We start from the raw sequence: 12,258 nt of genomic DNA, 5'->3' as shown, positions 1-12,258 counted from the left end.
ATGGAAAGAGACATGGAGAGAAGATTGGACAGTCAGGAAACAGGAGAGCGAGAAAGGGATCGGAGACAAAAAGACAATACATTAAGTACAAATTTTCAAGCCTTAACTGTGTAAAGACAAATGCAAATTGCTGTTGACTTTCTGAAAAATCAAAATAATATTAACATTAACATTCTCAACATGAGTAACAGCGGGTTTAATAATTAGCCTCACTGCTTAAATGAATTTGTTAAAAAAAACAAAACAACAGCACTAAAACACTTAACAGCTTATAACACACTACAGCACCATTTATTAATGTATCACAAAGCTTGTTTTAGATTTTACTATTAAAACATATATTTGTTTTGGTGTTTGTTTGATGAAAAAACTATTCTAGAACCAGACTGACATGGGACCAACAAAAAAAAAAAAACAAAACAAAAAAAAAACAAAATAAGTTGCACTTCTCCAAACTGTCAGTAGAGGAAGCCAGAGAGCTTTCTCATTACAAGGCTGGGAGCTGCTGTTTATACACTTTACTGATGTTGATATTTTAGTCAAAGTAGGTGGCGGACAGACGGACAGAAGGACAGACAGACAAAAACTGGCAGACATACAGGCTGTCTGACACAGATAAACACATGCATGCACACACACAGACAGAGTGGATCATTAGGTCATCATTAGAAGCCGTCAGTGTGACAAGACTTTTAAATATATTTCATGAGTCGGTGTAGTGTGTGTGTTTTTGTGAGGCCGTGGCATGACCTGCTTCTGCTGTAAAAAATACCTGTGGTTAAATGTTTACACTTAAGTGATAGCTGAGGGAATTTAGCAGGGCTGGGTGAGAGGGAGAAAGGGGGAGGAAGGAGAGGGAGGCGAAAATGTGCGGGGAGAGGTGAGGCAGAGAGCAGAGCAGACAGAAATGCAGACAGAGATAGTAAAGGCGTTGCTTAGTTCAGCTGGAATGTAGTTTGTGTCATCTCAATGACTCACCATAATAGAAACATACACACAATCACATGCACACACACATACAGTATGTCATGCTACCATTTTGACTCCTCACAGCCAGACTGACTCCACTTTCTGTCTGTCTCCTCTGGAAAGCTCTCTGTGATTTTATCAAAACTGCCACTATAAAATATTCATGTGTGGCTAAGTCGCAAAGCCTCAGTTTTGGATCAAAGTGGAGTCATGATGAACGAATGAACATGAATTGTTCAATACAGCAAGATCTGTGCTTGTGTGTCATGTCGGTCTCCCCAGGAATGAAGTTTATTTTTGATGATTCTGCAGCATGTTCAGAGCTGATGCAGGATGTAAGTGTGATGTTGAGTGAGGCAAAAATGCAAAAGAATGGAGGATGTAACATGTTAAGTGTGTCTTAAATAAGACACATGTCCACAATAAAGCAATGAACCTGGGCAATGAAACGAGCCATGCCACTCTTTGATCCTGCAGTACTGTCCCTGAACAGCTCTGTCCTTTTTTTGTGCAAAAACACTTTAACCATCAACCAAAGCTAATAGAAGGCTTCAGCAGGCTGACATAGACAAATAAGTGGGTACTTGGAAAGGAGGAATAATTAGTGACCAGAAATTGCTTGTTCACACACACACATACACACACACACACTCTCTCTCTCTCTCTCTCACAAAGTGGATCATTAGGTCCTTATTAGAAGCCTTTAAAATATATATTATGACTGTGTGTACTGTGTGTGTGTTTTTGTGAGGCCCGTGACATGATCTGCTTCTGTTTCAGAAAATACATGTGGTTAAATGTTTAGACTTGTATATATGGGTGAGTGTACATTTGTAACAGTAGCATGCTTCAGCTAATACACACATTTTTAAGGAATCTGATATCTTGCAGGATTCTTAAACTGGAATCTCAAAGTTGATGTCTGACAATAAATCAGATAAAATTACTTTTTTTTATAAGTTGGATATAAGTTTACCTACTTAAATAATTCCTTCTAGCAAAAGCCCAGTTATTGGTTTATAATTACAAACATTGCAGTATATATATAACATGATCAGTTACATCAAAGTTTGAGCTTGGAGAGATTCAAAAGACATTCAGATGATGGACGTAATTCTGTAAATTCAGTAACATCCAGTCTAAATGTGATCTGAGCTTGTTGAAATAAAAACCAAAGCACTTTTGCTGCTGCATCACGCTGATAGCTGTTTGTCTTTGTGCAAGGGAGTGATCTTTACTAATCACCAGGGCGGGAGAGCATTCTCTATTGATCCACACACAGATGGAAGCCTGCTAGGCCACTATAGGCTGCTTAACCACAACTCAGTATTGCAGAGGTGAGTGTGTGTGGGGGCGACCTTAGAGCAGATTTGCTGTATCTGCGAGTTTGTGCACTTGAGCCTCTACAGTATCTGAAGTTGTATGTGAATATGCATGGGTGTATGTGAGTGAGTGTGTGTGGTCAAAGCAAAGAGGCGGGGGGGGGTCTGATGGCGATCAATACTAATGATATATTAATGCTTTCAGTGCCAGCTCATCATTCACCACCAAATCTCTTTCTGCTGGGCACTTGGAGAAATGTGTCTCTGTGCGTGTGTGTGTGTGTAGTGGAGTTAAAAGGCACACTTCTTTTCGATCTATTGCTTCTCCATCCATCAATCTGATAGGTACCTCCTGACCTTGAATGACTGGAATATCACTGCTTTTAGATGAAAAATGTTGTATCTGCCAAAGTGACGAGGCTTCAGGAATAGAGGGGGAAACTACTTTAGAATCAGTGAGCACCCAATGAAAATAAGACATCACTGTTTTCTGCTGAGCTTTATTGTAATGGTTCTACTCAACCCAGTAATCCCTCCATTCCAGATAAACTGTATTTCTACAATTGCCAAGAAGTCATCAAACTTTCAAAGCTTTCTTATTCTGGGGAAGTTTATAGTTTAATGTTCCCAATTCGTATTTTGACTTGAAAAGTCTGACAGTCATAGACTGCACCTATATCAGACAAGGCTTTGTGTGTGCACCAGCTATGTAAATCCTACACAAATGTTCAAGTGCCCCTCATCTTTCCTCTTGCCTCGTCCTGCTTTGTCTTCTCTCTGTGTGTGCTATTTCACCCACTGTCCACACACTGTAATACACTGTCTGACTGATCACCTGTGTTTGATTTACAACATACGAAATGTAGGTTGTAGACTGTGAATATGAGGATATACGTTTCATTTCATTGAACTATATAATCTACAAATACAAAGAGAGCGCAAATTTAGCAATATCTGTCCTTCTTTTCTTATTCTCCTGACAGAAGAATTGAACATTTAGTATGGACGGGGCGCAGCGATAAGTGAAACACTAGCTAAGAAGGGAGTTATAGAGAAAGAAAGAGGTGGAGTTCAGACCACAGAAATGCAGAGGCTGATTCTGTGCAGCTATTCAGCAGCTCTCCTCAGTCACGCCCAAAGAGCTCAGAGCAGACCTACAGTACAGGGTCTCACTGTTACTGCTGTTTCTACCAATCTAAACGCTATAGTTTAGTTCATACACACATTTGTGGTATGAAATGGCTTTTTGAAGAAGTATTTTTGAGAGATCAGTCAGAACAGGCTCAAAACACAGAACGTGATAAATATTTAGACCTAGTGTACGACACAGAAATAACGCATTTTCATAACTTTCGACACAACATCAATCTTGGAGAGCGCCAAAGCAGTGATAATAATAGGAATACACAAATCCATTATTTATGATGTGATAGAAAACTTGGTTATTGATTATGAATGGTATATTATTACATTATCCACAACACTGTTCAATCTGCTAAAAAGGAGTAAACTCTTTGTTTTTTCAGTGAGTTCTAAGCTTTGCTGGTGCCAAAGCAACCTCATGCTGTACACACACACACACACACACACACACACACACGCACATAAGAGAAGACTTGGGGCAAACAAATGTAGAAGACAGAGACAGTGATGTTATTATGGGAGGAAAAGAAGTTCAGTGAGAGGCTGAGCTGAGCACAAACACACAGACGCAACAGATAGAGTATAAGAGATACATTAGCTGGTCATAGTGAATAAACACAAACAGTCAAATTGGTGCTACTGACACAAGGCAAAAATCTACTTCACTTTCTGTCTAAACACGTTTTATGAGTCTTATGCCAACATGAGGTTGCTAAGCAGCCAGCAAAAAAAAAAAAAATAAAATCATCAACCAAGCTACCAACATTTCTTCCGTTCTGTTTGTGAATGGATTACTTCAACAAATAAGATAAAACATGTTATTGGCAAGTGTCAGAGGTGCTGGCAGGTGGATGTGTTTTATTTTCCACACAGAACTAGGCCAGTGGTTTCCCCATGTTTCCAACCTTTATGCTGATGATGAAAACTGGATTTCTGCTTAGCACAGAGATATCTTCGAGAAACTGAATACTGGAATTTCCGAACATGTTAAACTGTTCTGGTAACTTGACCTTCATGTAAACTTCTTTACTGAACTATCGCTTTGGGTATTCCCAGCAGCCCAGTATCGAAAGTCAAGGAAAGTTTAATCATTATACATGTTTTTAAACTGATGAAGCCTCTGCCAATGAAAATGGGTGCGACCAAAAGACCTATATTAGAACATAGTCTCCTTTCTTTCTGCTAAATGTGAATCAAAATCATTTTTAGTATCAAATTCAGTGGCTTTTTACACATTGCACATGGAGTTTTAGGGGACAGTGATGGTACTTATAGTGATTCAGCAGGAGACAATAAAGGTTTTCTTTTTCTATGAGAGCCTCAGGGAGAAACATGAGATCAGTCAGATGAAAGACGACCTTCAATAAACGCCTATTCTTTTCTTTCTTCCCTGTCTTTGTTTTTGCCTCATCTGTGCTTCTCTCCCTTTTCTGTTTTCACTGTATTCCTGCCTTTCTTTAAACCGTGCAGGGCTCCTGTGTGTGTATCTGTCAGTAAACTCGCTTTGAAATGGGCACATCTGGGTGTTTCTGTCTCTCACGTCACACATGCAGTAAACAAGCAGGAGCAGATTTTAAGTGCATGCATATTCATGTACACATACAAATACATGTATGTGAAAAAAAGATTAAACAGCTGTATGTGGTCATACAAACACACATACGGAGAATAATGGAAAAACACAAAGATGCACATAAATTAAAGAGGTGGACACAAACACACACACACACACACATGCACATTCACACAAATGCACACACACACACACACACACACACACACACACACAGGGTGGTTTAGTGCATGACAGTGTGATAGATGGTGAGAAATGAAGGACACAGACCCTGTTCTTTTCTGCTGGCTGTCTGTCTGTGTGTCATCAGTCCCAGATTTTAGAAACCACAGGGTCCTAAAAAAATAAACAATTTGGGGTTCATTCGTAGGGCGTCAGCTTAGGAAGGATGCCACTGATCTCCCCAAAGCCTTGTTGGGAAAGTGAGCTTGTCTCAAATTAATCAAATTCATTTGGGAAGGTTATAAAATTCAAAACTACAGCGTATGAATTTGTGAATCTGAATTTGTGTTCATGTTGCATATGGCAAACAGTTCAAATTTGTACATGAAGATAATTTAAGATTTAAGAACACAGACAATTTAAGAGCAAATCTTCAATTTACATTTCTGGAATCAGAAGTTTGAAATTGGTGATGGTATTTTGGTGAATCAAATATGTAATAAATTATTTTTCAATGATCTATGGAAAAAAAGTCAGTAAACTTACTTTCCCTTCTGAGGCTTTTGGGACACCTGACAAAACTGAATCAGTCATTTCATAGTTAAATAATATCAAATCAAATCAATTATCAGATTAGATTTAGTGTCAAACTGATCATGCACTAAACCTATGAATCAGAGTGTAAAAATTCTATTTAACTGAAAACTAATTAAAGCACACAAGCACACATCACACAACCTAAGCCACCCCAAGCACTAAGCAGAGAAAATCCAGCTGGAAATTTGAATCTCGTTCTCTAATAAAATAGTGTTTAGTCTTCTCTAATAACCAGTCACCATATCTTATGCAGTACTCGTCAAAATAAAAGACTACAGAAAATGTGGATTCAAATTCATTCTCTATAAAAGTAACCACATTTAGTTTTTAAAATATTTGCAAGAAATTTCAGCTAAAGCTGCAAGATCAACAGAAGGTAAGTGTATTGTAACTACAACTTTGACACTTTTACTCGGACATTTTAGAAAAACAAAGAATCCTATGAATGTAAGCCATGTTTAGATCTCTATTATTTTCAAATTTCCAGTTGGGTAAGTCGTGTTTTGCAAAGCCAGCCCACAAACTATAAAGCTCTTTAAAGCAGTCTGCCAAAGCAGTATGCATTGGTATGTTTGCGACAAACATTTTCATACAACTTAAGAACATTGACATCAACTTTTTTACACATGACCAGACAAATGGACTGGTACATGCTGAAACATCCTATTACAGTTCTCTGAATAAATCTGTGGATGTAAATAAATCATGCACTGTCAGGGACAGAAACACGCACTTCGAGTCATAATGGTTGTGCTCAGAGTTACTTAAATTTACACGATGCTTTATAGCGTAGTGTGAACAATACTGTAGTGTGACTGTGAATCACATTATTGACCTGTACATCGCAGCTTACAGGTAGAATTTATAGCTGAGGTCATGTTAGTTCAGGAGAGTTTTTACTTCTTAAATCTCACAGCAGAGTCAAAGTTTACAAAATGTAGGCTGGCTTGGCAAGGACAGAGAAAGTCTAATGATGAATCAGAGGAGTTACAGTTGGAGCTACACTGTCCAGTTACAGTAAGACCCCTTGTATTTGAGATGGCAGACCAGCATCAATCCTCTATAGTCAAAATCTATAAAAGGCCCCCTCACCTCTAGATCCTCTCTGTGTGACCGATCTCTGTCTTCAAAGTCTCTGGTTCTGCGTCGAGCCTCTTCAAATGCTGCCTGGGCCAAAGCATCCTCATGCTGCACACACACACACACACACACACACACACACACACACACACACACACACACACACACACACACACACACACACACACACACACACACACACACAGAAGGTAAGAGTGTCTCCAGTTTTCTGTCTCTTCCATAATAAAGAAATCTCTAAACTATGACAAAAGAGGACAAGAAAAATGTAGTTGTTTCTGTTCATAAAACAAGACGATGTTATCAAAGGGATTTCAGGAGAAAAAGAAGAAGCTAGAGGAGGGAGCTGTTGAATTATTCTTGTATGTGCGCACACATAAATACATCAACCTGTAGTAGACATGTTGTGTTACCTGCGCCCTCTCATCATCATATTCTAGATATCCCATCCCATCCAGCCTCTGCAGGTCAATCCAGCCTCTCCAGATCACACACACCCCATTCAAAATCATAGGAGCCTTTAAATAGACCTGGGAAAGAAAGAGAGACAAATACAATCATTAATATCAGCAGAAGGAGTTGTCATTTTGTGTGGGTTTTCTCCAGGTACTCTGGTTTCCTCCCACAGTCCAAAAACATGTATGCCAGGTTGATTGGTGACTCTAAATTGCCCATAGGAGTGAGTGTGAGTGTGTGAGGTTGTTTGTCTCTATGTGGCCCTGTGATGGACTGGTGACCTGTCCAGGGTGGACCCCTGCCTTTCACCCAAAGAGAGCTGGGATAGGCTCCAGCAGATCTCTGTGACCTGAAATATGAATAAGCAGGTATAGATGATGGATGGATGGATGGATGGATGGATGGAGTTGTCAGTTTTACAATATGCCTGACTCAATGTACTGTACCTTCAGTGGGTAGAGCTTAAACTAACTAGAAGTTCAGCATTTCACTGAGCATGTGAAATAAAATTTCAGATGTAAAAAGTAAAAGTGATAAAACACAGCAACACTCAGATCAATCATGCCAGGAGCTGTTTTGTTTGCCATGAGTTACTGGCCAGTGTTGCATTAGCCTTATGAAAGACAACAGCTCGATATGACCTAAAGAGTCATACAAAATTACAGCTCTTAAATCAGAAACCGTCAGCTGCTTCTCCAGAAGAATACAAAGCTCTGTTTTAGTGAGATGGAGGGCTATCCTCCCCACCCCTATTCTAACTTCTGTGAAAAACCACTAACTGCGTCAAAACCTCCCCAGTACAACTGATTGTTGGGCGAGTAAATCACACACACACACACGCACATATGCACACATGCACGCACGCAGTGACGCGCATTTGCTGCTACAGGCTGTCACTCTATTTTAGTACAAAAGTATGCATTTGTATTGGACTAAGTGGATACAAAGTGACTGAAAATAAATATCAAATGCCTGAAACCATTTTCTTCTTTTCATCACGTTTGTGTGTGTGTGTGTGTGTGTGTGCTAATTTTTATGATCATTGCCCACGGTCTGTGTCTGATTCAAAGGCCTTATTCATTCACTGTCAGCAAAAAATATGACTGTGGCCTTTTATCCTGGGATAAAGATCTTAGCCTGTGTTGCTCTCAGCTCATGTTTTAGTTATTTCTTGAAAATAAATGTCATGTTCCTCCAGACCTCGCGTGTCTTCAGTTAAGCATGATGATAACAACAAAAAAAAAGTGCTAAACACCATTTGCTGACGAACAGTACGTCGACAAATCAGTACATCTGTCTAGTTTGACCTTGTGCAGCTTCTGTATTGTCTGCCTGAATGGGAAAGGACAACAGGAAAAAGAACAGTGATAATAAAGGGGGCTAAGAGTGCTTATTTGTGTTTTTGAACTCCTTTCTCTTCCTCACACTGAGTACCACAAATAAGATCAGTCAGACGGTCACACAGAGAAGGGGGAGCCAGACTTTGTCTCCTGGTTGTATTACATGGCTATGGCTTTCCGCCAGGGGTCCAGCAATGTAACTGCCAAATATGTGAGTGTGCTCTGTGTGTATTTTCATGTGGTGAGGACACGCGTACATCTGTAGGATCACAGAACCATTCCTCTGCTTGGATTTGCTGAAGGTAGCTTTAGGCTGCTGCAGTGTGAACTCAAAGGTGGTTCAACGCTTGTGAATATAAACAACTGAAGGGAAAAAAGAGAGAAGGGACAATTTAGATCATGTTTCCACCTTTTCACCTATTTGAAAGCTCCTCTTTGTAGGATACGCAAACACATGAAAAGAAAGCCACTTTCAGTTTTAACCAAATTGTACATTTTATATTTACTATTTCACTATTGAATATTTTGGGCCACTTGGGGTCAACAAAACAAACTAGAGTATAAACACAGCATTCAGTCTGTTTACAGGCACAGTTAAGTTGAGCTACTGTTATAGCCCGACTAGGCCATCACCGTCATTGTCACAGTTTACAAACATTGGAGAGGAATCAATATATTGGCCGAAGTGTATCCGCCTCCACTACAACAAGTGGAGCTATGCTCCCTTTTGGCTTGTTAGTGCCGAGCCTATTACCAGTTGACCTATTACAGACCAAACAATTGACTAACAAGTTAGCTAGCACCAAACTGGCAGCATGTTGAGTGGTGAAAACATGGACAGCTTTATAGCTTTGTACATTTCGTACAATGCTGTTTTCCTTCCATCCATGTATTTTAAAATGTTTTAAAATCACAGCATAATCTGTTTCTTCTCGTCCGCCCAAATATGCACAGGTCTCAGTTTCTCATGTTCTCCCATGTTTTTATAAATTTATATTTTTTTTATTACCCTTTTGTTTGATTTCTGATTCAAAGCCCAGGGCGGGAACTGTGGAGCATGTGCAGAGTGCCTGGGCCAATTTGTGTCAATTAAGGTGTGTACTTGCAGGATTAGTTCATCTACCAACCACATTACCTTATGTGACTCCGACATTGAGGAAATTCATTTTAGTATATATGAGTCAGACAAACATGTTTACAAGCATTTTAGAAGTTTTAGTCATACCATGGCAATGTCATCTAAACATACTGACTGACATATTAGAGCGTTATAAAAGCCATATAGCAAACTTATTATCAGACATTTGACTATTTACATATCCAGGAGCTATAGAGCACCATGTTTTGCTGTCCACCAACTCCTGCAGGAATTATCTGTCTCTTTAGGTGCTGTGTTCTCCTGCAATCACCAACTCTGTCTGTGGCCACTGCACACTGCATTTAAAAGCTGTGAGTTCTTAAATAGGATTTTAACAGAGAACAGCTGTGTGCTCCTGAACACTGATGAGAAATGTGACAGGAATCAATATAGTTAAAGCCAGAATATCAAAACAATAAGATGAAAGCTGCTAAAACAAAAGAAATAACACACGGAATAAAGGGGGCCTTCAGAGGTGGGTGTTAAAACTGTATGGCTTCATCATTAGTCCTTCAACTGTCATTGTGAAAAATTGATGTGAGTAACTTTGAATAACAGGACTGTCTTTTAACAGCGTCAAAGTACTTACAGTGCTCTGTACTAGCATTTTGCTGTTATGTACCCAAATGACTGCACTCTGGCTTAAAATGCTGAGAAGTGAAAGTGAAATTGAAAACTTGTGAAAAGGTTATAGTGAGTCATTTTGGTTGTTTGCACGTCATAACAACACTTTAATTACATTCGGGACAGATATGATATAATTCTACATACACTTTAACCTAAAGACTATCAGACTGAAAAGATATGCATCTTAGCATTTTGACAAAACTCATATAAACACTGCATAAATATTCAAGCACTATTTTATAAACACTTCATAATAGAGCTGTCTGACTTGTCCTTTAGCATCATGTGACAAATGACTTGATTAAACACAGAACAGTAAATGTGAAGTGAAAGAGTTCAAATCTAATTTGTTGTTTTTCTGTTTCTTCTCTGTCTCTTTCCCATGACACTGATGTCCATTTGGAGGAGACAACAGACAGTGAAAGGCAGTGAAACACACTGTTTTCCCAGGGTAGAGGGTTTTAAGTAGTATTTTTATCTGAGTAAACAAGTATTTAGGAACAAATTAACAAAAAAAACTCTCCCCCAAAACACACACTTGAAACACACAGAGACTGGATTTTTCTGTGTCACTGGGCGAGCTCCACGTTCCTGCATTTTTATTCAGGCTATTTTTGGACAGCCTCTCACAGGGACCTCTTTTACCACATCTACCCACAGTGCACCGGGGTTTCAGGGGAGACCGCACCCCAAGAGACTGTGGGTTTTTGTGTTTATTCAAGTGAATGTTTTTCTGTGTGTGTGTGCATCTCAGAAAGACTGTGAGAGAGAGATGTGTGTGTGCGTGTTAGAGAGAGAAATGGTTTCCACATCTGTGGGTCTGCATGGTACTTTTAAAATAAAGGTTCATTTAACCTGACAGGGATGTGTGTGTGTGTGTGTGTGTGTGTGTGTGTGTGTGTGTGTGTGTCTGTGTGTGTGTCTGTGTGTGTCTGTGTGTGAGGGGAAAATATGTAGAAACGGCCCAACCACAGACTTCCTCTGAGAGAGAACCATGTCAACCCCCACATCCATTTACTGAAACACACACGTGTGAACACAGGAGAACTGTCACACTGCAGCTCTGTGAATAAGAAAAGGAAGCAGGAGAAAATGCAGGGGAAATTCAGACTCACTTTAAAATAGATTGCAAGTCTCATCTCAGTCGTGTTTCTGTTGTTTTACTGATATGTATTTACCTGCCTTCGATTAAAGATGCCTGCTTGCCTGCCTGCCTAAAAATGACGACTACTCAGTGACTGGTAGTCAGTCTGTTGTACTGTATTCTGAAATGTTTTCTAAATCTACCTGGACATAACTACAAACTACTCCACTGCACTGAACAGTAACATTGCAAGTTCATTTGAATTAATTATTCTGTATTTGCATTTGCTTAGGACCTTTCAAACTGTCCTTATTCCACGTGCATCATCTGTAAGCATACAAAAAAAAAGAAAAATACACTGAAAAAAAATTACATTGGTGCCTATAAAATGAACACATCTTTAGTGAATATCACTACAAATATTATCACTGCACAGTTCAAGACTGTAATAATATACAGTATGTTTCCTATTTCCTACACCAGCACAGCAGTAAACTTTTAGAAATAAGACTTAATATTCTTTTTAAATATGAAGTGGTTATTCTTTTTTTCTATTTCAGTGAAGGTCTAACATTAATAGTTAAAGTTAGTTATGTCTATGGACATGAGGGATATACAATGTGGAGGCCCCACATCAGCACTTTCAACTGGTTTACTCAGCCTTTCTACATAATGCACAAATGTTGTTATATATATATATATATATATATATATATATATTACACATACTCAGACTACAGACATACAGT

The 12,258-nt window shown here is 39.1% G+C and overlaps 1 protein-coding gene across 4 annotated transcripts in view; it reads right to left on the bottom strand.

Annotated features, from left to right (window-relative positions):
- The window catches only part of cbfb (core-binding factor subunit beta), a 33,402-nt gene that overhangs the window by 2,192 nt on the left and 18,952 nt on the right, over nt 1-12,258 (bottom strand). For 2 of the 4 annotated variants that reach the window (XM_026311185.2, XM_026311184.1), the window contains exons 4-6: nt 7,278-7,394; nt 6,859-6,954; nt 5,278-5,343 (exon numbers count right to left, since the gene is read on the bottom strand). In XM_026311185.2, coding sequence (XP_026166970.1) covers nt 5,314-5,343; nt 6,859-6,954; nt 7,278-7,394 — 243 coding nt within the window. In that variant the 3' untranslated portion in view covers nt 5,278-5,313. The remainder of the gene's footprint in view (nt 1-5,277; nt 5,344-6,858; nt 6,955-7,277; nt 7,395-12,258) is intronic. The other 2 variants (XM_026311183.1, XM_026311182.1) reach the window with 1 other exon arrangement.

This window comes from Mastacembelus armatus, chromosome 6 (genome assembly GCF_900324485.2).
Source record: "Mastacembelus armatus chromosome 6, fMasArm1.2, whole genome shotgun sequence".
Classification (NCBI taxonomy): Eukaryota; Metazoa; Chordata; class Actinopteri; order Synbranchiformes; family Mastacembelidae; genus Mastacembelus; species Mastacembelus armatus.
The sequence above is the reverse complement of the archived record's forward strand: the minus strand, read 5'-3'. Positions and strand labels throughout refer to the sequence as shown.